This window comes from Spermophilus citellus, assembly GCF_964194105.1.
Source record: "Spermophilus citellus genome assembly, chromosome: 6".
Classification (NCBI taxonomy): Eukaryota; Metazoa; Chordata; class Mammalia; order Rodentia; family Sciuridae; genus Spermophilus; species Spermophilus citellus.
The window spans coordinates 74,135,895-74,163,868 of NC_138187.1; the positions used below are offsets into that span (position 1 = coordinate 74,135,895).

A 27,974-nucleotide genomic window follows, 5' to 3' on the forward strand; every position below is an offset into this window, starting at 1 on the left:
TTCAGTGAAGAAGATTTTTAGTTTGATACCATCCCATTTATTGATTCTTGATTTTACTTCTTGCACTTTCGGAGTCTTGTTGAGGAAGTCAGTTCCTAACCTGACATGATGGAGAGTTGGGCCTACTTTATCTTCTAGCAAGTGCAGGGTCTCTGGTCTAATGCCTCGGTCTTTGATCCACTTTCAGCTGAGTTTGGTTCAGGGTGAGAGATGAGGGTTCCATTTCATTCTGCTATATATGGATTTCCAGTTTTCCGAGCATCATTTGTTGAAGAAGCTATCTTTTCTCCAATGTGTATTTATGGAACCTTTGTCTAGTATGAGAAAACTGTATTCATGTGGGTTTGTCTCTGTGTCTTCTATTCTGTTCCTTTGGTCTTCATGTCTGTTTTGGTGCCAATACTATGCCATGTTTGTTACTATAGCTCTGTGGTGTAAATTAAGGTCTCCTATTGTGATGCCCCTGCAATACTTTTCTTGCTAAGGTTGCTCTGGCTATTCTGGGCCTCTTATCAAAGTACAGTTTCTAAGCTAGTTGAACTGCTTTTTTGGACATTTCAAACACCTGAAACAATAGCCAAACAACCTCTTACTACAACTACATTCATACTTCAACATATTCTTAAATATTATCACCATTGGTTTACTTCATGTCTTTACTATGTTTTTAGTTGATTTTTTACCTTTCTAAGCTTTCTAAGGGTTTTAGTAATGTTCTATTATTACTATATTGGTTTCATTATCAAAAGATAAAACATATCTTCTTAGAACTTCTGGAGTTATAGAGCTGGGGAACTTAGGAACTGACTTGATCAAGGTACAAGAATGCTCACTTCTCTCAGAATGATTTGTTTATTTGTCAGAACAACATTCCTTACTTTCTTAAACTCTGGTGAAATGCTGGATTCTGTGTGTGAAGTTTATAGACGACATCCTCCCTTTAAAACTCACAAAAGTTAGGAACTTTTTTCAAGTCTACAGACTTACAAAGATAAACCTCTTCTAGTCTTTTATTTCTCTCCAAATTCAGAAGTCCAGTGAGTAAGTAAATATTAATTCTTCTTTTTCTTCTTTTTTTGGGGGGGAGTGTGTGTGTTGGGGGAGTACTGAGGATTGAACCCAGGGCCTTGTGCATGCAATGCAAGTACTCTACCAACTGAGCTCTATCTCCAGCCCTAATTTTTCTTTTTCTAAGCCCTATTTTTGCACTAAGTAGTTTCAATGCTCTCAAAAGAAAGAAGCAAATAAGGTTTAAAAAGGGGGGGGGAGGGGTGCCTATTAGAAACCTCAGAAACCCACATGAATGAGCATTTTCCTGAAGATCCCTGAAAGGGACACATCTAGGAGAGCTTCCCAGGCCCTCCCCTAGCCCCTCAATTCCCAGAATTATGGGCACTCCGCTGAATTTCATCAGGCTGATACATTCCTTCACATAGAACGGATCCAAAATGGAAGGTTTTCAAATGCCCTTGAACTGAAATTATATATCAATGCAATGCCAAATGTGTGAGTGTGTTGTGATTTTATAAGCACCATAACAAATACCTTAATCTAATCTGCAGGATTATGTGCCTTTCTTTAATTTAGAAAATGATATAAGTGTGCTAGCTATTAAACTACAATCTTGTCCAATGTAAGCTAACAAGTTTATCCAAGATCACATAGCTAGTCATTAGCAGTCTTCTCTTACCAAGTTCTATGTTGTAGCACATCACTTCTCTTTAAGATGCTTGTGATGGGTGTTAATTTGTGTGTGTATGTGTGTGTATGATTGTCATTTTATGAAATTCGAAAGCCTCAGACTATAAATAAGGTAGTTTTTTTAACTCCATTTTTGAATATGAATTCTCTTGAGAGTGTTAACTCCTATAATATGAAGTCAGCATTCTCACATTTAAGGTTATAATTTGCAAAGTTATAAGAAAAGCATTGGAAGGAATGAAAGAAATATGAGAAACCTCATTCTTATTTATTTTAAATTATAATATCAATATGCATTTCCCTTGCTTCCACTCACTTCCCAAGGCAGTGCTAGTAAATTGTATTACTATTGGGTCCACCTATAATATATTCATAAAACTTATATAATTCTTACTTACATCTACTGTTAAGTTTTCTATAGTCAAAATAACAAAACTTAACTTTATCATATAAAAAACAGAGTTTAGATTCTTAGTACAGAAACTGGTGCATAATAGACACTAAATATTGGATGTACAGATCAATAAATGACTAACCTATGACAGCTAAGGTCTTTAAGAACAGAGGGCAAGAGTCAAGAAAAAACCCTGAGTTAAGAGAAGCTGTCCTCTCCTTCATGGGATGGACTGTATCAACACACAGTAGGCACAACAGTAGGTAAGAGGCTACTCAGAGGGGGAAAGATGTTAATTGTGACTGCTATATGGGCAGGCATTCTGGGCCCAAAGGGGGAAGGGCAGGGGTCTAATCACATATCATAGCTAACCCTGCCCACTCAGCTCCCAGGTGTCTTTCACCTGCAATGTAAGAGAAGGTGAAGGCAGGAGATTGGCCAAGGGCGTCGGGCTCATCTTGAAGCATGAGTATCCTGAATACATGACTTATTACAGTGCTATCAGAGCCCTTCACATCCTAAGCTCCAGTCAGAAGTGCAAAAGAAGGCAAAAGCTTATGAATTTTCACACTTGACATTTCAATACCTTGAGGAGATTTGGATAAATGTCAACCATTGCCAGGGTTAACACATGTCAATCTTGTCATATGTCAAGTGACATGTGGAGGAAAACCATTTGGATGGGAGAACAGCATCCTCTCCTGATGACATTTAAAATTCTGGGGAATCCATGCTCACAGTCCTTAGGAATGGAAATTGGAGAAAATAAAGGAGCCAAGAAATGGGAACCTTTGCCTTCCGATACACATAATGGTAATACAAATATGTATTATTTAAGAACATGTATATTTAAAGTTAGCAGCACAATTCCTTTTAGAGGGGAAAAAATAGCTTTTTATTTAGAAAAATTCCTCCCCTAACCTTTGAGAACATGAATAGTATGATGGAGGTGGTGTTTTATGTTGGTTGGGGTGGGGACATGTTGTTCTCCTTTCTATACTTTCTAATCTGTTGCTCTGTAAGATGGGATTGACATGAGTATATAGCTCAGTTAGTATTTGTGAGAATTAAATGAGTTAAAAAAATATAAAGTACTTAGGAGACTTCCTGGAACATAGTAAGTATGTAGTAGATATTAACTTCTACTATTAAAGTGAGACAGAGAGCTAAATTGCTACATACGAAATGAGATAGGAAACTATGAAGGCAAAAAAGTCCAAATAGGGGTTGTTCAGTAATGTGGATGAGAAAAGAGCCTGAGTTGGACATAAAATCAATACAAATGACTGAGTAGAAGATTGTGAGCATTGGAGTAGTAGGCAACTTTTGACATGGCTTCTAGTCATTCCCAACTCCTGGGATTGTGCCCTTGTGTAATCTCCTCTCTTGGAGTGTGAGATGTCTTATTTTATACCCAATGTCTTATTTTAAATGAATGGAATATAGCAAAATTGACTTGCTTTTAAATGACTTGCTTTAAATTAACAGACTATTCTAACCATCTATTTCCTGGTTAGCAAACAATGGGGAGGGACTTCTACCCTGCTGGTATTCTCTCACTTGTTGGCCCTCTCTCTCTATTGCTTGCTGTATAGAAGCAAGCTGCCGCATTCTGTATAAAATATTCTATGGAGAGGACTGCATGTTGAGGAGTCAGAGGAAGCCCCTGGCCTGGAGCCCTCAAGAAACTGAATCCTGCCAACAATCACATGACTGAGCAGGGTGGGACCCAGGTAAGCTAATCTTGGCTTTCTTATCCATGGAAACTATAAATATAGTTGTTCTTTTTATACTATTATTAATTTATTGATTTTTTTTAAACATGACTGCTGAATCCATTCTGATGTAATCATACATGCTTGGAATATATCTTATTCTAGTTAGAGTCCCAATCTTACAGATGTATATGGTGGTGGGATTCACTGTGTTGTTTTCACATATTTACATGGGAAAATTATGTCCGATTCATTCCACTCTCTTTCCATTGCCTATGCTCCCTCCCTTCCCTACATTCTCCATTGTCTAATCTACTGCACTTTTATTCTTCCTCTCACCACCCCCTCCCTCACTGCAGGTTAGCTTCCACATACCAGAGAAAACATTTGACCTTTGGTTTTATGGGACTGATTTACTTAGCATAACAGTCTCCAGTTCCATCCATTTACTGGCAAATGCCATGATTTTATTTCTCTTTATGCCTGAGTATTGTTCCATTGTGTACATATACACCACGTTTTCTTTATCCATTCATCTGTTGAAGGGCACCTAGGCTGGTTCCATAGTTTAGCTGTTGTGAATTGAGCTGCTATAAACATTGATGTGGCTGCATCACTGTAGTACGCTCATTTTAAGTCCTTTGAGTATGAACCGAGGAATGGGAGAGCTGGGTCAAATGGTGAATCCATTCCCAGTTTTTTGAGGAATCTCCATAACTGCTTTCCATTGGTTGCACAAATTTGCATTCCCACCAGCAATCCAGAGTGAGCTTTTCTTTTCCCACATCCTTGCCAACATTTATTATTGCTTGTATTCTCAATAATTCCCATTTTGACTGGAGTGAGCTGGAATCTCAGTTTAGTTTTAATTTGCATTTCTCTAATTGCTAGAGATGTTGAACATTTTTTCATATATTTGTTGACCATTTGTAAATAGAGTGATTCTAAGCCATTATGTTTTGGGGTGATTTGTTGTAAAAATCTAGTAACTAAATAGTGAATGTGAAATGAAGGATTGAGGAAAACATAGACAAAGACTTCCTAAGAACAAGGAATCTTTTTTCTTTTTTTTTTTTTTGAGATACACACATTTTATTTTTATATAAGCCAGTTTGGGTTGAGATTTCTGACACTTGAAATCAAGAGCCCTAATTCAAATACTGCAATGCAAGGAAGAAGAGAAAATGAAAATAATTTAGTTTTGTGAAGGTCTTTAAATTTGAGTCTCAATGAGTCATTGATTCCTGCCAACTAACATTCATGCTCTTATGCTATCCCCTCTCCTAGAACCAGGAATCTAATATTGCATTTTAGGTTAACTACTGTGCTGCTCTTTGTTGTAGTCATCTTCCAATGCCTGGAATACTTATTTGTTTATTATTTATTTATTTATTTATTTATTTTTAGTTACAGATGAACACAACACCTCCATTTTTTAATTTTTATGTGGTGCTGAGGATCGAACCCAGTGCCCCACACATGCAAGGTGAGTACTCCACCACTGAGCTACAACCCAGCCCTGGAGTATTTATTTAAAATCTACTATACAAGGGCCTGGGGAAGTAGCTCTGTGGTAGAGTGCTTGCCTAGCATGTGTGAGGTTCTCAGTTCAATCCCCAGCTCCATACACACAAAAATAAAATTTTAAAGTTCACTACCCAAAAGGTGTCAGGTGCATGGTATTTTCAAGAAATTTTAAAAAAGGGTGGGGTATAAATTATAAGTTTCTCTTCACAACGGGCAGAGAGAAAGGGAACAGTCAGAAGATGCAAGACACAGAGGAACAGAACTTTTAACACTGGCCAGAAATAGAAATCTGGGTGACTAGCAAAACATATGCTATTTCCCATCTGCCCTTTTAAAATACCTGAAAATGCTATGGGGGAGTTGATGGGGTTTTCCATACTTCTCTCTCCTTTTCCTCAACTGTGCCAACCTCTACTGAAGGGACCAAAATGATTCATTGCACTTTTTGACTTGGAATCTCTAGCAGATGAAGGGAGGATGTTTGGGTGGAATGGTGGAGACAATGAGTAGATTGGGCTGTGAATGCAAAGGGAGTGGGGGAGACAGTGTGGTATCTTTGCTTTCCATTCATTGACATCTCTCCTAGGGTCAGAATGAGGAGTTATTGAGGTAATATGTGCTGCTTGGAATGTGATATACAATCATTAAATGCTACTTCCCCTGAAGAACTTCATTGGGTTTCCTTTTTAGTTTTTGTGTTTCTGACTTACTTCTTTGAAAAGTAAAGCTTTTACAAATCATTCAGGGATTCACAAAATCCATTTATGTATGAGGTTGAGTTTGGGATAACAAAGTATCCAGTCAAAATTAGGAAGATGTCTTAGTCTGCTGAGGTGGCTGTAACAGAATGCCACTGATTTGTTGGATCATAAGCCACAAATATTAATTGCTCACAGTTTTGGAGGCTGGTAAGTCCAAGATCAAGGAAACAGCATATTTGGTGTCTGGGCAGGGCCTGTTCCTTCATGGACTGACTCTTATCACTATAGTCTCACTATAGTGGAAGGGCCCAGTGATTCTCTGGGGCCTCTTTTATAAGGGCACTAACTTCATTCATGAGGGCTCCACCCTCATGACCATCTCCCAAAGGCCCTCACCAGCAGAAGGGCAGTGATTTTAAAAGTCTCTGTGTTCCTCCCCACATTGCTTCCCTACAATACTTACTGTGTTCCAAAACCAAGTTTCATAAATACTCAAAAAGTGGAGCCCAAATGGATGTTGACAACCACGCTCAGCTCAAACACGTGGTTTCACTCCTCTCATTTTGCTCAGCCTGAGAAGATAGGCTACTCACAGAGTCCAGCTGAGCTGAAGCTCTCCACCTGACCAACTGAGATGCAAGTGAAAAGTACACTGATTTTTGAACACTTGGAACACCTGGCTTCAAACACAGCCGTCTTAGAGTCAGGTACCTAGGCTGGAGCCAGAATCTACCAGGGGTATTTTCTTTTGCCAAAACATTTTAGAAACTTCCTGGCATCAATTTCATCAAATTTAAAATTGGGGATAGGTCATTCCTCCTTGTGGCCTCCTAAGGTTATTGTAAAGGTCAAATAAGATAATGTATTGAAAGTTTGGTGGGAAGTGTGATTATGCAAGTAAGCTTTTCTCACTAAAAAATTCTCATATATACATTTTTTTTAATTTTAATATTTATTTTTTAGGTGTAGATGGACACAACACAATGCCTTTATTTTTACGTGGTGCTGAGAATTGAACCCGGGTCCCGTGCGTGCTAGGTGAGCGCTCTACTGCTGAGCCACAATCCCAGCCCTTCATATATACATTTTTAAATGAAACATGATGATCTGCTGTAAAGTTATAAGCTAACCTCTGTTTCTAGGTGTCTACACTGAAGAAAATTCCTGAATGGTTAAGTAAAGATATACCTATAAAAATATTCAGCACAAAAAGGCAGCTATAGCAAAACATTGAAAGTAAGTTAAATGTTCATTAGCAAGAGAATGGGTAATTGACTCAGGGCATTCATATAAAATGGAATACTGTATAGCCACAAAAAAGGCATTAGATCCAAATATTTTAACAATATCAAAAAATGTTAAAAACAGAGAACTGAGTAAAAAGAGTAAATTGAAGGATATATACTGTGAGATGTTATTTACATAAAATTTAAAAATGTGCCATAATATTTTATAGTGTGTGTGGATATAGACATATAATGAAAACTATAAAAACCAGTCACGGGAATCATTAACAAAAATTCTCACTAGTGTTTTCTTTAGGATGGGAAACAGAATGGTATCAATGATGGGTACATATGGGACTTAATTGTCTTTAACAGTGGATTTCTTTTGAGGGAAAAAAATTGAAGCAAATATGAAAAAATATTAAGATTTGGGAGGCTTGGGCATGGGGATGTTTTTGTACATTAGAAGTTTCAATAGAGCGGCCACCATCTTGGAGAGCTGAAGTATCCACTACCACTCTCCGACAGACTGCAACAATAAAACAGGTCTGTGTCTCCTAGGCTCTCCTAGGCTTTCCGGGGGAGGGAGTATCAGAGTGAGCCCGCATAAAGACTAGGGGAAAACTAGAGACACCTGACCTTCAACTCCCCTTCCCATCAGCAGCCAAAACGAAACCTGTCTAGCCAGCGCTGGGGGAGGGGCAAGCAGAAAAAATCAAAACGATAGAGTGCCAGGGATCCCAATAGCCAATTGTGCGACCCCGGGGATCCGGGCTGACTGATTCGCCCGGGCTGACTGATTCGCCTGGCCTTCCCCACGGCTACAGAGGGCGGGGTGCCGCAGAGAAGTAATTAATTAGCAAGCAGGGAGAAAAGTGGCTGCAATTCTGTGGAATCCTGCTGGATGAGCCCGCACTGACCCCCGGTCTGAGTACGGGATTTCAGAGGGGGAAGAAAGCGGTACAGTTCTATCCCCCACAACGGGAACAAAACAATAGAGTGCCGGGGTCCCCAACAGACACCCTCCACACCCAATAAACGGCAGGTCCAGAGTATAGTTTGAACTGCCGAGAGCTATCACTCAGGGGAAATCTGGTCTAGCAGGAGAAACCAAGACTAGCAGGAGAAACTAGGGGACTAGAGGCCAGGCCCTCGCGACTGGGCGGCAGGAAACCGCAGGAGCGCCGTTGACAGTTCACCCACTGTCCGCGTAACTGGGCGGTAGGAGAACGCCAGCCCGCCGCTACCGACCGCAGGACGGGGTGCCTAGAGATCGCCCGCCCACTGGCGACAGCCGGCCCGCTGCCCACGCGACTGGGTGGCTAAAGTCCACTCCCCCGCCCGCGACCATTCACCCGCCCGCTGCCTGAGATACTGGGCGGCTGGAGACTGCCCGCCTGCCTCGATGGGGAGCTGAAACCAAACAGAGACAGTCCAGTCACAGCCCCCCATTAGGACACCCCAGCAAGGAGCCTGGGGCCCGTCATAGCAGAGTAGTGACGTCACTGGAGCTCGGCCGTCGGAATTCCTTCCCAGCAGAATCCACGTTAGCAGGCACAGTTTAACAACACAAACAAGAAACAACAGAGTAATACAGAACCAAAACAAACCTATAGAAGAGAACAGAAACACGGCAATCAAATAGAGCTGGAAAGTAACGTGGACAACATGAGAAAACAAGGGAAAAAATGAGTACAAACAATACAGGACAACTTAATTCTACAGGAGGACATAGAAACACCAGAAGCAGGGATAGGGAATGAACTCAAGGCCTACCTAACTCGAATGGAAAGGAATATTAGGGAAGACATAAGACAGCAAGTCCAAGCAATAAAAGTATATTTTGAAAACGAATTAAACAAACAAATTCAGATGGCAAAGAACGAGCTCTACCAGAAGATAGAGATCTTAAAAAAAAAATCAAACAATAATCCTAGAATTGCAGGAAAATATAAACCAAATTAAAAACTCAAACGAGAATATTACAAACAGACTTGATCAAGTAGAAGTCAGAACATCAGATAATGAAGACAAGGTTTATCAACTTGAAAAAAATATAGTCAACACAGAAAAGATGCTTAAATCCCATGAGCAATCTATTCAAGAGATATGGGATGTCATAAAAAAAACCAAATTTGAGGGTCATCGGGATAGAAGAAGGCACAGAGACTCAAACCAAAGGAATGGACAGCATATTAAATGAAATAATTCTAGAAAACTTCCCAGAGATGAAAGATGAAATGGATTGCCAAATCCTGGAAGCCTACAGGACCCCAAACATTCAAAACCACAATAGACCAACTCCAAGACATATTATTATGAAGATAGCCAACGTACAGAACAAGAAGAGAATATTAAAAGCTATGAGAGAAAAGAGGCAGATTACATTCAGGGGTAAACCAATTAGGTTAACGACTGATTTCTCATCACAGACTTTGAAAGCGAGAAGATCCTGGAACAATGTATTTCAAACGCAGAAAAATAATGGATTCCAACCAAGAATACTGTATCCAGCAAAATTAAGCTTCAGACTTGACAATGAAATTAAAATCTTTCACGATAAACAAAAGCTAAAAGAATTTGCAGCAAGAAAACCAGCACTGCAAAGCATTTTGAGCAAAATACTACAAGAAGAGGAATTGAAAAATAGTGCCCAAAACTAACAGCAGGAGGTGTCTCAATAAAGGGGGAGGAAAATAACCAAAAAGTAAAAACAGCCAAACTAAAATAAACAAATAAAGAAGCATGACTGGAAGTACAAATCATATCTCAATTGTAACCTTAAATGTTAATGGCCTAAACTCACCAATCAAGAGACATAGGTTAGTAACCTGGATCAAAAAAACAAATCCAACAATATGCTGCCTTCAAGAGACTCATATGATAGGAAAAGACATACACAGTGTGAAGGTAAAAGGTTGGGAAAAATCATACCACTCACATGGCCCTCGGAAGCAAGCAGGAGTGGCCACACTCATATCGAACAAAATCAACTTTAAACCTAAGTTAATCAAGAAGGATAAAGAAGGACACTATATCCTGTTAAAAGGAACCATCCACCAACATGACATAACAATTATCAATTTGTATGCACCAAACAATGTAGCTGCAACGTTCATAAAACAAACTCTCCTCAAGTTCAAGAGTCAAATAGACCACAACACAATAATTATGGGTGACTTCAAAACACCGCTCTCACCATTAGACAGATCCTCTAGACAAAAACTGAATAAAGAAACTATAGAACTCAACAGCACAATCAATAACCTAGACTTAACCGACATATATAGAATATATCAACCATCATCAAGTGGATACACGTTCTTCTCAGCAGCACATGGATCCTACTCAAAGATAGACCATATATTATGCCATAAGGCAACGCTTAGTAAATATAAAGGCGTGGAGATAATACCATGCACCATATCTGATCACAATGGAATGAAATTGGAAATCAATGATAAAAGAAGGAAGGGAAAATCCTACATCACATGGAAAATGAACAATATGTTACTGAATGATCAATGGGTTACAGAAGACATAAAGGAGGAGATGAAAAAATTCTTAGAGACAAATGATAATACAGACACAACATACCGGAATCTATGGGACACAATGAAAGCAGTTTTAAGAGGAAAATTCATTTCTTGGAGTTCTTTCCTCAAAAAAAGAAATAACCAACAAATAAATGAATTCACACTACACCTCAAAAACCTAGAAAAGGAAGAGCAAAACAACAGCAAATGTAGTAGAAGACAAGAAATAATTAAAATTAGAGCAGAAATCAATGAAATTGAAACAAAAAAAATTGAAAAAATTGATAAAACTAAAAGTTGGTTCTTTGAAAAAAAATAAATAAGATAGTCAGACCCTTAGCCATGCTAACGAAGAGAAGAAGAGAGAGAACTCAAATTACCAACATACGGGATGAAAAAGGCAATATCACAACAGACACTACAGAAATACAGAAGATAATTAGAAAGTATTTTGAAACCCTATATTCCAATAAAATAGAAGATAGTGAAGATATCGATAAATTTCTTAAGGCATATGATCTGCCCAGATTGAGACAGGAGGATACACACAATTTAAACAGACCAATAACAAAGGAAGAAATAGAAGAAGCCATCAAAAGACTACCAACCAAGAAAAGCCCTGGACCGGATGGGTATACAGCGGAGTTCTACAAAACCTTCAAAAAAGAATTAATACCAATACTTTTCAAGCTATTTCAAGAAATAGAAAAAGAAGGAGCTCTTCCAAATTCATTCTATGAGGCCAACATCACTCTGATCCCAAAACCAGACAAAGACACTTCAAAGAAAGAAAACTACAGACCAATATCTCTAATGAACTTGGATGCAAAAATTCTCAATAAAATTCTGGCGAATCGAATACAAAAACATATCAAAAAACCTGTGCACCATGATCAAGTAGGATTCATCCCTGGGATGCAAGGCTGGTTCAATATACAGAAATCAATAAATGCTATTCACCACATCAACAGACTTAAAGACAAGAACCATATGATCATCTCGATAGATGCAGAAAAAGCATTTGACAAAGTACAGCATCCCTTTATGTTCAAAACACTAGAAAAACTAGGGATAACAGGAACTTACCTCAACATTATAAAAGCTATATATGCTAAACCTCAGGCTAGCATCATCCTAAACGGAGAAAAACTGAAGGCATTCCCTCTAAAATCTGGAACAAGACAGGGATGCCCTCTATCACCACTTCTGTTCAATTTAGTTCTCGAAGTACTAGCCAGAGCAATTAGACAGACAAAAGAAATTAAAGGCATAAAAATAGGAAAAGAAGAAATTAAATTATCGCTATTTGCGGATGACATGATAATATACCTAACAGACCCAAAAGGGTCTACAAAGAAGCTGCTAGAGTTAATAAATGAATTCAGCAAAGTAGCAGGTTATAAAATCAACATGCATAAATCAAAGGCATTCCTGTATATCAGCAACAAAACCTCTGAAATGGAAATAAGGAAAACCACTCCATTCACAATATCCTCAAAGAAAATAAGATACTTGGGAATCAACCTAACAAAAGAGGTGAAAGATCTATACAATGAAAACTACAGAACCCTAAAGAGAGAGATAGAAGAAGATCTCAGAAGATGGAAAAATGTACCCTGTTCATGGATAGGCAGAACTAACATCATCAAAATGGCGATATTACCCAAAGTTCTCTACATGTTTAATGCGATGCCAATCAAAATCCCAACGGCATTTCTTGTTGAAATAGATAAAGCAATCATGAAATTCATATGGAAAGACAAAAGACCCAGAATAGCAAAAGCAATTCTAAGCAGGAAGAGTGAATCTGGAGGTATAGCAATACCAGAGTTCAAACTGTACTACAAAGCAATAGTAACAAAAACAGCATTGTACTGGTACCAAAACAGGCGGGTGGACCAATGGTACAGAATAGAGGACACAGAGACTAATCCACAAAGTTACAACTATCTTATATTTGATAAAGGAGCTAAAAACATGCAATGGAGGAAGGATAGCATCTTCATCGAATGGTGCTGGGAAAATTGGAAATCCATATGCAACAAAATGAAATTGAATCCCTTTCTCTCGCCATACACAAAAGTTAACTCAAAATGGATCAAGGAGCTAGATATCAAATCAGAGATGGTGCGTCTGATAGAAGAAAAAGTTGGCTCCGATCTACATATAGTGGGGTCAGGCTCCAAATTTCTTAATAGGACGCCCATAGCCCAAGAGTTAATAACAAGAATAAACAAATGGGACTTACTTAAACTAAAAAGTTTTTTCTCAGCAAGAGAAACAATAAGAGAGGTAAATAGAGAGCCTACATCCTGGGAACAAATTTTTACCCCTCACACCTCAGATAGAGCCCTAATATCCAGAATGTACAAAGAACCCAAAAAATTAAACAATAAGATAAAAAACAACCCAATCAACAAATGGGCCAAGGACCTGAACAGACACTTCTCAGAGGAGGACATACAATCAATCAACAAGTACATGAAAAAATGCTCACCATATCTAGCAATCAGAGAAATGCAAATCAAAACCACCCTAAGATACCATCGCACTCCAGTAAGATTGGCAGCCATTATGAAGTCAAACAACAATAAGTGTTGGCGGGGATGTGGGGAAAAGGGTACACTTGTACATTGCTGGTGGGACTGCAAAATGGTGAGCCCAATATGGAAAGCAGTATGGAGATTCCTGGGTAAGCTGGGAATGGATCCACCATTAGACCCAGCTATCGCCCTTCTCAGACTATTCCCTGAGGACCTTAAAAGAGCGCACTATAGGGATACGGCCACATCAATGATTATAGCGGCACAATTCACAATAGCTAGACTGTGGAACCAACCTAGATGCCCTTCAATAGATGAATGGATAAAAAAATGTGGCATCTATACACAATGGAGTATTATGCAGCACTAAGAAATGACAACATCATAGAATTTTCAGGGAAATGGATGGCATTAGAGCAGATTATGCTAAGTGAAGCTAGCCAAGCCCTAAAAAACAAATGCCAAATGTCTTCTTTGATATAAAGAGAGCAACTAAGAACAGAGCAGGAAGGAAGAGCATGAGGAAAAGACTAACAGTAAACAAAGACGAATGAGGGGAGAGAAAGGGAAAGAGAAGGGAAAGCTTTTGGAAATGGTAGGAGACCTTCAATGATACACAAAATTATAAGAGGTTATGAGGGGCAAGGGGGAGGGGGGGAAAAAGGGGAGAGAATTGAACAACAGCAGAGGAGGTAGAGAGGGAAGATGGGAGGGGAGGGGAGGGGAAGGGGGATAGTAGGGGATAGGAAAGGTAGCAGAATACAACAGTCACTAATATGCCATTATGTAATATTGTGAGTATGTAACAGTTGTGATTCTGCAATCTGTATCTGGGGGTAAAAATTGGAGTTCAAAACCCAGTTGAGTCTAATGTATGAAAGACGATATATCATGAGCTCTGTAATGTTTTGAACAATCAATAAAAAATAAAGTTTCAATAAAGATAGCCTATATAAAGGAAATCATAGGAAATGTAGACCAAGATTCACATGAGAATATTATTCATAACATTGTTAAAAATAAGAAGACAAAAAAGGAAATAATCTAAATGGTCTGTAATTATAGTGATTAACTATGCCTGTATAATTAATGAACCAATTTTTAAAATAAAAATATTCACATAAAATTAAGTGAAAAAGATAGTATACACAAAATGATGTGTAATATTCTCTAAACTATGCATGCATATATGTAGGTGTGCATATTTGTGAGTGGGTGTAGATAATAACCAAAAATGGAATAGTGTATCTGTATTAGAATATTAAAGTTGGCATTATTTCCTATTTCTTTTCTGTATTTCACAAATGGAATATGAAGCGCATGTAAAATCTGTAAATAAAATCTACATTATTTTTTTTAATGTTTAGCCATTCAGTGTTTATATACTGTCATGACTCATGTAACAGTAGGGCAGCAGGATCTAAGCCACATAGATATTAATACCATTCAATCTGCATCTCCTGTCTGGAGGAATGTCTCAAGTTTAATGGATATGGCTTCTGTTTTAAGATCTCTCAAACATTTGTTAGTTGACTCATTTCTATAACTGGACCCCAGCCCTCTCTCTTAAGCTTCACATTCATATAGCCAACTGCATACCAGATGTCACCTCTTCTATGTCCCACGAACTTTGAAAAGAAGCATCTCAAACTGAATCCATCTCCTCAACCCTGTCACCCTATGTCTCCTTCATCAACATCTCTTGCCTCAGTAAAAGCCCAGAAGCATGTACCCAACCACCAAACCATCTTAGATCTTTCCCTTATTTCTCTGCCCCCAATCCAGGGGATCAGTATGTTCTGTCAATTCTCTCTCTGATTTATCTCTTCGTTGGTCTCTTCTTCTCACCCAGAGCCCCCTCTGAGTATCTTTGTTCCTGAATTTTGCCTAGGTCCCTCTTTCCTGCTTTAAATTTGCAACCCCTCCCACTTAATTTATTCTCAATTACCAGTGTGCAAAGTGCTCTTTCTATAATGTAAAATCAAATAACAAAGGGAAGCTCAATAGCCATATATATTTTTAAACTGCACCAGATAAAGATAAGTAACCACTGAGGGCTTTGCTTAAGGACTGAAGAACAGAACGTGTGACTGACCCCGATGTGGGACACAGCCCATCAGCCTGCAGTTCCCTGATGTGGGACACAGCCCATCAGCCTGCAGTTCCCTCGCTGTCCCCATCAAAACCCTAGCATGATTAGATGGCTCATGGTCACCTGACAGAAATGTCAGTCATCACTTACAGCCCAAAGCTCATGACTGCAGGGGAAAATGAATTTTAGCTTCCTAGTAACACTTGTATTTTCATTTCCAGAAATAAGAATATAATCCTTCAGATTTGTCAAAGAGTAGGAGTTGCAAAATCTCCTGTCTTCTTGTTTTTACTGTTTTATCATACTCAGGGAGTAAATAAACCAATTTTAAAGTATGGGTTAAAATTATTATGAACCAGAGCAAGAACAAACTACTCTGATTCAAGAGCAAAGCATACAGCATATTTTATAATCCCCAAAGTATCAAAATGCTGTACCTAAGCTTCAGAGTTGAGCTTCCCATGCAAAGAAATTAGGGAATATATATGAATGTGCTTTTATTTTCATGTTTTGCACTATTACTTTTTCTTTCTTACTTGTAAACCTCCTGAAATGTATCAAAATAATGTATGTATGGAGTGATAAAATTTGCTAATATATTAAAGAACGTGTAAAAAATTACAATACATATTTTAAGATTTTTTAAAAATTTATATAAAAATGGGTGCTGTTTTCCCAATTCATGTGGATACTGAGCAAAGAGCTAAGGGTTATAGGTCCAGTTCTGTGCACCTAAGATTCACAATTTTATTTGTTTTTCCCCATTTTCTTTCTTTTAAGGTTCACAATTTTACAAAAGATAACTTAAGACTTTTAACATGGTATTAATAGTAATAGAAACAGTGGTCGTAATAGAAAAATTAAGAGTGGCAGAAATTACTAATCTGTAGCAGACATTAACAAGAACTTTTTTAAAAATGTTTTTTAGTTATAAATGGGCATAGCATCTTTATTTTATTATTATTTTATTTTTATGTAGTGCTGAGGATCGAACCCACTGCCTTACACATGCTAAGTGAGTGCTCTACCACTGAGCCCCAGCCCCAGCCCCATTGACAAGTTCTTTATACACATTTCTAAAAAGTTAATTCTTCTTACTGCTTCATTTTGTAGTTGAGAAAACAGGCTTAGAAAACATGTTATTTTCTCTTAGTCTCACACTTAGAGGGGCAAAGTATTAACTATCTTATTGGCCTCTGATCAATTATCATTAAATTAAGAGAAAAGGTAAAGTTAAACTTTATTCATTCAGTTAGAATATGGAGAGACCACGGTTCTGTGAAGCCAAGGTATCATGGTCTCTTAGAAAGATAATCTTGAGAGCTCTCAAAATAGAATGGAAATCTTCCACCATTTATCTAGAATGGCACTAAAGCATCCTTGGTAGTATTTTAGAAAGTCTTAGGTTGCACTGCGGCAGATTTCAGGGTGGCTGGCATCTGTCATGCATTCCATTCCACTGAACATGCATGGGATTCCCAGCATGGCTAATTTAGTAGGATATGTAACAAAGAGCACAGTGTGTAGGCCAACAAATAAACCAGAATTTATATCCCTTAGTTCTAACCTGGATTCTGTTCTTGAATTCAGATCTAAATCTATGCCTTGCCCTTTTCTGGTCTAATTACAATTCTCTGGTCTAGTATGAACTCTTTTCTCACCTTGACCCTGGTCTAATTTGGCTTTCATCCTGGTTTTTATCCTTGACTTCATTTTTAACTCCATCTGGCAACACATGTCTCCTGCTATAAGTTGCCTCAAAGCTTATAAAGGTGAAAATGTGATGAAGGATAAGATATTTAGGGTACAAAAGGGATAATTCACATCAAGGTACAAAATGAATTTTGAGGCTAGAGGGTTCATGAAATATTTTCACGTGTTATATATGGTACTGTACCTGGCTGATGGAATCCAATTTTCAAGTTTGCACTGCTCCAAGATAGGGGAAATATTTAATGATAGGGAGGGGAATCCCTCAGGAAATTATACAAGCTGTTAAAGTCATAAATGTAAGTAAGGAAGGAAATGAAAATATTACTCATTCCAGCAGCTTTTCTTGGGGGTAGGGAGTAAGGAAGCATCGGTTTCCTCCAACAGTGATGTTTTCCAGGTACACTGCTCTGAAATTAAATACCAAGCCAAATTTGCAGCCCCACATCTCATGTCAGGACTTTCTCCCTCCTGTTCCTTTACTCTATATTATCTGAACTATGTCTTCACATTTTACAGAAGTCTATAAACTCTAATAATTTATAGTTGTTGTAAGCTGTGACTTGAAGATGCCGGAAAATGTTGATATGAAAAGAAATCCAAGATGCTTATTTTACCTTCACAAAGAAACAAGCATTTAAGGAGATTCTGAATTTAAAATGTCAACAAAACAAAACCCAAACCTACACATTGAGAGCTGTGCTTCAATTCAGCCCTTTCTTGGCTTGGGGGCTGCAATGTATTGATTGGCACAGCTACTGGTGATTAATTTGACACTCAATGCAAAATGGCTAAGCAGGTTTTCCCAGGCAAGTCACAAAATAAGCGTTTTAAAGAGATCATCCTCAAGTAGCTAGCAGACACTAAAATTATGGTGGAGAGTAAAGAAGGAAGGGAAGAAATGAGAGAGAGACAGAGGAACAGAGAGATTTCTGTCATGGGTTCATCAGTAAAATAGTAAATTTAAAGAGGTATTGTTTCCATTGTCTGTGAAGCAAGGAGTTCTATTATCCCTGTTTCTTTTTGTTCTGCTTGGGAAATGATCAATGTTTTAAAAGGAAACATACCATGGGTGGTGTCTTAAAAAAATAAAACAAAATATGGATAGCGTGTGTAATGGGCCTGCCCTGTTCCACCCTGTGCCCTATTGTCAGATAATGTGAACAACAACAGAGAGAACCTTTGGAGAACCGGTGGGGGATCTGGGCTTTTTCAGTTCAAATCAGATATTTTGCTTTCTTTCTCCTAGATGAACACAAAGCTTCACAAAGAAAACAGTTACTAATCATGTGCTCTTTTTATTTTTGTACTAGGCTGTTTGCCTTGGTGTATATTTTCTCCAAATGAGAGGCTGGTGGGGACTGTTCCCTGCTTGCTTTATCTGCCCCTTACTGATTCTCACAAGGCCGACATTCCATTGAGCTGAGCAAAGAGGATGCTGAAAGCTGAGGTCTCAGTCTCCAGGGGCCAGCTGGTGCCCCTGAGCTGCCTTCCCCTCTCCACATTCTCATACTGAGCTACATCCAGCGTTTCCCAGAGATCAATAAGAGCCTGCAGAGCTACAGGAACCTCAGGCTCAGAAGAGAAGCTAATTAAGTAATTACACTGCCAGTTGGAGGTCACTGTAATACTCAGCCTTCATGAAGGGGAACATAATGAAACTACTTTCTTGAGCTGACCACACAGCCATCCCCAACCAATGGGTCCCACTGTGGCCTTAGCAAGAAAGACAAGTGTCAGTGCAGACACTCTGAGGTTAATTAACACCAGAAAAACACTGGGAAGTGATTGAGAAGAAAGTGCAAACATATTACCAAATGTGTTGAAATGTGACTGTAAACAGCTCCCATGATTCATCCCCATTTTAACAGAAGTCCAAAAATTCAGTTTTTGTCTTTTTTCATTTAGTATGTATGAAATACTAGAAAATACACCTCTGCAGTGTTACCTAAGTCCTCACACCACTCAATATAGTGAGATCATATATTAATTCCGGCAGGTGTTGTCTGCAGTTTTGCACCAAAGCACTGATCACTGCAGGAGTACAGATGATAAGAAGTCATTTATTCAGCCATGCATCTATTAGGAATTCATGTAACAAACAGATTGGTGCCTTCAGGTACAAAGACTCCTGCCATGGGTTATATGAAAGCGGATGGAAGTTGTGCATTATTGTTTCATTTTTAAACTTTCATCTGTTTCTTCTACTTGAAGAATTTTGCCTTAGTTCCAAGAGTAATGCCTTAGAGTCTTAACTTGCCCCCACTTGGGACAAATGGGGACTCAGCCTACTACTACAAGAAGACCTCTCATTTTCATATCCAGAGGAGTTTAGAAACAGACTCCTATCCAAAGCCTGGTGTTCTTACATCCCAGAGAGTGAACCTGAGCAACTGTTCAAGTCTGACTTTGATTCTGAGGATGACCCCACACACACCCACCCATATCACCTGACCTTTAGAGTTCACTACATCTGCCCTCTTATTCTTCTCTTCCCTGTTACAAGCACAAATTCTAACCATATGCTCTCCCCTGTCTCTCTCTTTATGCTTGGGTTCCCCAGACACTCAACAAAAACTAAGCCGAAAGTGGTGGCATACGCCTGGCTCAGTAGGCTAAGGCAGGAAGATCCCAAGTTCAAAGCCAGCCTCAGCAATTTAGTCAGGCTCTAAGCAACTTAGCAAGACCCTGTCTCAAAAATAAAATATAAAAAGGGCTGGGGATGTGGCTCAGTGGTTAAGACTCCTGGGTTCAATCCCCAGTTCAAAAGAAAAAAGAAAAAAAGAAACTAAGATCCACAGGCCATAAAGAGAGTAAATAGTTGTACCACATCCAGAAACCAGGACCTATCTGTGTCTGGCACATAATTAGCAACAAAGATTGAATGAATGAATGAAACCTAGACCTCCAGACTTCTAAGCAAGGGCACTTTCCACTCCATATTTGAATTCCTAACACTCTCCCTTAAATTGATAACTGAAGTTTGGGTTCCTTGGAAATAAAAGCCAAAGTGGCTCCAAAGTAACCCTTATTTTATTTTCTTCCTCTTTTATCCAGTTCCCAGTTTCATGTGTGTGTGTGTGTGTGTGTGTGTGTGTGTGTGTGTGTAATTCTTTACCAAAATACTTATTCTTAATTTAGGAAATACAAGGTTTTCATTTTAGTACTAGTCTTGCTATTGATTCCTACCTAGGCTTGACCCCGAGACCCTTCTATAACTAAATTTCTTTTTCTTTAAGTAAGTAGATGACACAAAATGATCTCTCATGTCTCCTCTTCCAACATAAGCATTCCATGTATCTACATGCTTATGAGTGTTAGCCATAACCGTTAAATTAATATTTCCACTCTAACAGTCCAAAATTATAGAAGCTTTAAAATATAAGGTATCTAGTCCCATCTAAGCATAATTTACCTTTGTATTGAATGGTGCACTCAAGCTCTATTAAAAATTCCCTGAAATAAAAACTATCTGACAGCATCATTGGCAGCTAGCTATCTTTCTCTTTGCTAATGACTCTGTCTAAGCAACAGGACCAAGAAGTTACCTTGACTGTCTCCAAAATGAATGACTGGCTTTGTATGAACTTAAACTGCAGAGATTATTATGTAAGATATTGGACCTTAGGGCAGATTTCACATCCAGTGTCCATCTGGTCATAATGATAGATGGCTACTGCTTCAATACCTGCCTTCATGAATCCCTGGACAACTAACTCGAACTTGGAGCCAAGCCTCCAGCCTTGCCAGGGCATTGCCCCACCTGGCTCCCAAACCTCTGCAGATCTCATGTCCCCATAATTGGGTCCATTTGGCAACTACACACAATGGATCTCTACCCCAATTTACCTGAACACACCTTTTTAAAAACATTTTAAAATTTTGTTATAAAAGTGCTTTATGAATTGAAAAGCAAAGATGACTTTGCTTAGATAAAACTTATGTGATTTTTTTTCAACATAAATCTATAAATCAGTAAAAAACAAAACTATGTTAGGCCATGTGTTCCAATTTCTCATTCCAGAAAATATGAAATTTATAGAACTAATCTGACTCCTCTTTGGGTCTCTGCCCTGATAACATGACTTTATCAATTATTGTGTCTCTTGCATTCAAGCTGCCCCTTTTTCCACCAGCACCCCGCCTCCTGACAAAATGTTAAGTGTCTCTATTATTTTTAAAAAATAACTTTCTGTTCATCTTGTCTTACCCATGGGTTACTGCCTTTTGTCCCCACATGACATCCATTTCCATAGTTCTGGGGGGGAAGCTCAGGAGTTTCTGACCCATCATGATCTAGAACTTTCTACTACTACCTATATCAAACTTGCTTCTTACAAGGCTATTGAAGACTGAGCTCTGTAGCTCTGCTTCAATCTTCATCCTCATTGACCTCTGCTGAGTTTGACATCTTTAACCATCCAGTCTTTACATCTGGATTCCCTTTGGTTTCAACGAGACCATCCTTTCCTGGTTCTCCATTTACCTCTGTGGTAACCCTTTTGAGTTTCTGTTTCCTCTGATTCTTCCTCTGCACCTTATATGGTGGTGTTTCCCCCACAAGTTTACTTTTTATAAAAAGTTTTCTTTATAAAATCCTCCTACAAGTGACCAACCTACTCCCATGATTTTAACAGCCCCACAAATATACAGAAATTGTTCTAAAATGCATATGTCCAACTGAGACCCCATCCTGAACACTGAACTCCTACTTCAGACACTAAGGAATCCTTAAACTCAAAAGTTTCTATAGCCTATCCCTCTACTCAGTTAATGCCTGCATCGTTCTTCAAGAAAGTAATGCTAATTGCCACCTCTCTACCACCCCCCACCCTCCACCATGTAACTAATCCCTACAAGCTGGTGATTACACCACAACAGTTCTCCAAATGGCCCCACTCATGAGGCCACTGCTCCATATGAGGTGTTCATCATCTCTGATCCAAGCTTTATCCAAACAGCCCATGTTCCTCCCTTTCCTTCTCTGTCAACCCATTCCTCACATTGCTGCTGTTTTTATTGCAAAATTCTGTTCTGAGTAGTTTATTCCTGTTTCACAGAAAACTTTCACTGACTTCCTGCTTCCTATAGGATAATTTTGAAACTTTCATCAGCACATAAAAGAGTGTATCCACTTGGAAGTCTTCTGTTGCCCTTGGTCTCCTCATGCCCCCTGCTCCGGTCTACACTACAGACACAGTATCTCCTTTTCTATCCCCAAAGGTCTCTGTGTGTGCCATTTCCCAATCCTTCCCCCACAGCCTCCCCTTCTGGGCCCATTGCCACAATTCTACTAGTGAAAGAGATTCTATTACTTAAAGGTCACCTCCCTTGTGAAAGTGTTCCTGTTATAGGCCCAAAAGAATCAATCCTGCTGTTTTCTCATGATCGTTATGACAGTATATTGAGTTTGAGGCACACTAAATGCTATGTGCTCTATTCTGAGAAAGACTCTTCAGTAGGTTCTTCTGCTGAAAGTGTGAGGCCTAGATCAGAGAAAAGAATCTCTGACTCTGGCTGCTAAGCCCATGGCTCCTTCTAATATTCCACACCTCTTCCTTCTCCCAGAGTTCATTGAATACACTTCTCTGGATGTGTTCACATCAGCAGTAGCAGTAGCATGATTATGGCTAGTGCAAACTGTGAGCCTTCTTTGTGACAGTATGCAAATAACCCACATTGTCTCAAATAGCCCCAAACAAACTTGACACGAGTGGTCTCATTATCCCTATTTTAGTTACTGAAAATTTATCTGAAAGATTAAGTTTTTCCTATCTACAAATGGCAAAGTCCAGTCTCAGCCCCAGAAACTGTGCTGCAGAGCTAGATATCTCAGCCACAGCATCATGGTGACACACACTATTGGTATGGTTCACTTTCTGTGTCAGTGACTCACCCAAGTGCTTAGAGGCATCTGGTTCACCATGCCCCTTCGGTCCACTACCTGGGCTTCTCCAGTTACTTCATATAGGATTCTCTGGTGCTGACAATTTATCTCAACTATGATTTTTTTTTTTTTTTTTTTTTTGTATTTTGTCTTCTTTTCCCAATAGAAATCCTCCCACTACCTCCGTAGGGGCTTATTTTCCATCTCCATGTCTATGGCCAGATCATATTTGAGTTTTCACTTACTTCTGTTTGTTCCCCTCTGCTACAGTTTGTTAAACCAAGCCCTGCTGCACACTGAGATATGGCCATGATTACCAGAAAACTCTCTCTGTGTATTTGTATCCCACGTAGGTGGAAAATTTTCCTCGTGTCCACAGAAGGGAAAAAACATGGTCATGTTGGGTGTGTGCCTTTGATCTCAGCTTCGATTGGGTCACACACTGTGCATGTTGAGTTCTATGGATTATAGGCTTTACCAGAGAAAAAGCTGTACCTGGCACCATGCAGAGAAGGTAAGGGAACAAGAGGCAGAGAAATGCCCCCAGCAAGCAAAACTAGGAAGAAACAGTTTGCATCTGGTCCATTAAATGTCTCCTGAAGACCCTCTTTTTGCTCCAAGGTTTATTTAACCTTTATTCTTGAAGCCATTTTAGGAAAGTATAGGGATGCTGGTTATTTTCTAGTTATTTTCTTTCTTCAAACAGCACATACCTTCTCATTGTTTTGCTTCCAATTACTGCTGTTGAAAAGTCAGCATTGTCTGCCACTTCCTGAAAGTTTAGTCTTTCCCCACCTACCCACTCCCTGACATTAACATTTGTTATTTTTCTTTAGTTTGCTAAAGTATGTTTTTCTATTTATCCTGCTTGGCTGTTTGGGTGATTTTATAAAAAGTAATCTATCCTTGGTTTTAGTAAAAGTCTTAGTCATTAGCACTTCAAATATTACTTTTGCTCCATTTATCTCTCTTTTCCTTTTAGGATTCCAACTGAATGCAGGTTAAACCTTTTCTATATGTCATCCATGTGTCTTAACCAGTTTTTCTGTATTTTTGATCCTTGTGATTATGCTTTTTTCCACGAGTCTTCTGATTTTTCATCCAGTTCATTATTTATTCAGCTCAGTTCCTTCTGCTGAGCCTTCTTAATTTTAGCTATTGCATTTATCAGTTCTAAAATTTTCATTTTTTTTTCTCATACTTACAATGTCTCTTTTTATAGTTTGCAATTCCCTGATTGAAGGACATGGAATAACAACCTCCCACCCCTACCTGGGAGAAAGGATGTGTCCTGGATGGGGAAGGCAAACAATAGGCTCTGGGCTCTGGACTTTCATCCTTTCCCAATAACAATGAGCCTGGTGTGGAGAAGGCAAATGGTGGGCTTTGGCTTCTGGACTTTCATTCCAGTAACAATGGGTTTCGAACTTTTACAGCTGATTTCCTGATTCAGACTTTCAACCTGCACAACTAATTTCCTAACTGCCCAGCCAGCACGTCCTAAGTCTCTAATGATTAAGTCACACTAAACATTCTGCTATGATTAACTCTCATTAAACCCCATAAAAAACAGACCCCTTTTGTAACCAGCTGCCATTTTCTCCCCTGCAAATGTGCCATTCTATCAATGCTTAATAAAGAATCTTGCTGATCTGCTGAGAGTCTGCTCTTGTTTTGGTTATTTTTGCTTACACTGATGAAAGTTTAATTTTCAGTTTTATGTATATGAGCTTAGTGATCACAGTCGCCTAGTCACCTATGCCTGCTGGTTTCAGTATCTGGCAAATCTGGGTGTGCTTCCATTGTCTGTTACTGGTGCCATGTCTGGTTTCTATTGCATTGTCTTCTGATAAATGTGAACATGGTTGATGGTCTGTTGGCTATTGACCTAGGATGATTTTATCTTTCTTTAAAGATTTTAAATTACTTTTTCCAGAAACCCCATGCCTACCTGCATGAGCAATACACAAGACCCTCTTATTATTCCAGGGCTTGAGGTGTGTGGGGTCCACTTGGGTGACTTGAAGCCGGGTTGTAGTCTCAGTGAAGGCTGCTTTGTCTTAATTTTACCTAGGATATATATAATTTACCAGTACTTTCACCATACTCAGACCCCGGACTCAAATTTTAGTCCTCTTTGCTCTGAGATGCTCTCAGAAGTGTTGCTAACCTCTTTTGGATAAGCAAATGCCCTATATGCAAAAATAGTTCCCAATACTATATTCATATCTCTCCCAGATATAAACTCCAAAATTTCACAGTACCTTATGAGTTCTTTGCTGCTTTTAGAAAGATGCTGTTAAATGTCATCTAAAATTTTAAATTGTCCTTTTTAGGTAAATTGGTCCCAGTAAGCATTATGGAAAATGGATGTCCTACACTTTAAGTTTTCATGATGCTTTGCTAACTTAAACTCTGAATACTCATTTAGAAGGTGAATATACATTCATAAGTCTACTAAACTTTTATTAATGATTTTATAAATTAACACCTAAAATATACTTGAAACAGACTAGACTGCTTTGAAAAATATGAAGAAAAAAAAAACCCCTCAAAACTCTCGAGTTTTCTTGAATTAAAAAGAAACCAAACCAGTTGGAGTTTGTGTAGGAAACTGTCAGGAAGCGAAAATAGAAAGATCCCATTAACCAAGAGAATCTGGTTTATATTTGAATGAAATGTCTATAAATACAAATGAAACAAGGAAAATGTTTTGATAGAAAATCAGCAGCCAAAAGTTTTAAACTGAAAACAAAAAGAAAACCTCATTTACTCTTACATTAAACACAAAATATTAGTTTCAGGAAAGAATGCTTTAAAGTTTAAACAGCAGAAAGTTTTTATCATTTGACCAACTAATAGCCATATCCCATCTCCCTACCTGTTCTGCCCTAGTAAAAGACTGATTTGTTAAAGTAGCAAATCAAGATATTCAAGAAAACAGACCCCTCTGAGAACCCTAGAAGCTTAAAAATAATTGATCTAAACTAGTTATTGATAAAATCTATTCCACTATACTTTCTGGATTCCCTTTGAAGCCAATTCTGGCCAATAAGATGTAAAGGGAATTTTTGAAAATGTTTGCTTTCCTGATTTTAAAAAAAACATGCAAAAGAAGAAACAGATAATATTCCTTCTTCCTTTCTCCAGATGTGAACACAGGTAAGATGTTTAAAAAAAAAAAAAAAAAGAAAGACTGCAGCCATTTTTTGGTAATGAAATAATAAACACAACAAAAGGCAAAAATGATAAAGGAGAAATTGAACTGCTAAACCCTGCTTTATTATTGGGTAAAAAAAATGGCTTTATATGTTAAGTTGTCAATAGTTGCCTTTGAAAATACCATCACTAATACATTCACTAATGTACTCACATGGTTTGAGTTTGACTTGAGACAGTGCTTGAAATTTGTGCCACTTACCAAAATGCAAGAGTCTGGAGGTTCAAGATCAAAGTCAGTGAAGTTCAAGAGAACGCGGTGATTTTTCTCAACTTGAATGACCCAAGAACACTCAGTGTTACTCCTATAGTGACTGGGGTAATTGGGAGAATGGATTTCTCCATTGGGAGCCTGGAAAATCCCACCACAACCTGCAAGTGGGAAACCCAATTCGACAATGAGAGGAATCACTGTTGCTTAAACAGGCCTATTACCTGGCTGTATAAATCAATATGCCACTTTGCTTGACTATTAGTCTTACTTGGTTCTATGCTAAAAACTTTGAAGAACTGAATATTTACATTAATTCATTCATCCCATTGAACTAAAGAGACATAGATAATACTAAGGTAATGTTTCAACACTTTAAATACTGACACCAAAAGTTAGTCAAAATAATAAGGAAAAATAAGTCCAAATGAAATCACGTTGTCACAAAGCCATGAGATGCCTTCTAGTTGTACTTTAAAATATAGCATACTAAATGTATGATATGTCAAGATCATTGTACTGTCATGTGTAACTAATTAAAACAAATTAAAAAATTAAATTAAATTTAAAAAAAAAATATATATATATATAGCATACTGTAAGAATACTCACTTCCAAAATATTTGACAATCTAGTAGCATATGATTTTGTAAATAATTTAATGCTTGGTTTTTACAATTTTAATATTCTAGATACAGTACAATTACTTAGGTTGTTTTTAATTCCTATAATGTTATCCAATTCCTGGTAATAAAATCCCTATCTATGACCATCATGCCTTTGATTTATGGTAACATAAAATAATAGTAAAAAAATTCGACACTTATTTTCTAGTAATTAAGAGTCATCTTGGGGGTAATCTAGACACCGTGTATTATAAATTTATACATAATTTACTTAAGAGAGATTACTATATTGCCTTAGATTTGAAAAAGTGAGGCCATAAATTAGGTAGCCTGGGGCAATACCTCTGTTTGGCATTCCTAGCTGTGGACTTTGGGCAAGTGACTGAATTCCCTAAGCTTCTGTTTCTTCAATGGTTAAGACAGGATATTAATAGGCGACGCTCAGAGTGTGGTTATAAGGATTAAATGGCATAATCTTTGCGATAGAAAAGTATCTGGCACATGGTAAACATTCCACCAATGCCACTATTAGTAGTATTAGTAGCAGTTGTATAAGTTAATGCCTATTAAAATATTTTGTGTCATAATAGATAATTGATTTAGACTACCTAAGATCTTGGGCAGAAAGATATTATACAATGCATGGCAATTTCTCAGAACTGGCAAATTTAATGTTTACCGTTTTTGTATTTGCCACAAATCCCAAGGTCTATACTATGGCACAAGGTAATTTGCCATTTATCAATGTCCAGATCTGAGGACAGAGAATAGGCACAAGTCCCTCGGCAACTGAATGCATGTCACCAGTCACCCTAACTGTTTTTACAGTGAACTTGCAAACTTGTATCTTGTTTTCGCTTAGGCGGTGACATGTAGATAGATTTTT

General features: G+C 38.2%; 1 protein-coding gene across 1 annotated transcript in view; it reads right to left on the bottom strand.

Moving 5' to 3' along the window:
- Window positions 1–27,974, bottom strand: part of CUBN (cubilin) — a 307,889-nt gene that overhangs the window by 140,335 nt on the left and 139,580 nt on the right. The window contains exon 31 of the mRNA XM_081299156.1: window positions 26,454–26,623. Coding sequence (XP_081155282.1) covers window positions 26,454–26,623 — 170 coding nt within the window. The remainder of the gene's footprint in view (window positions 1–26,453; window positions 26,624–27,974) is intronic.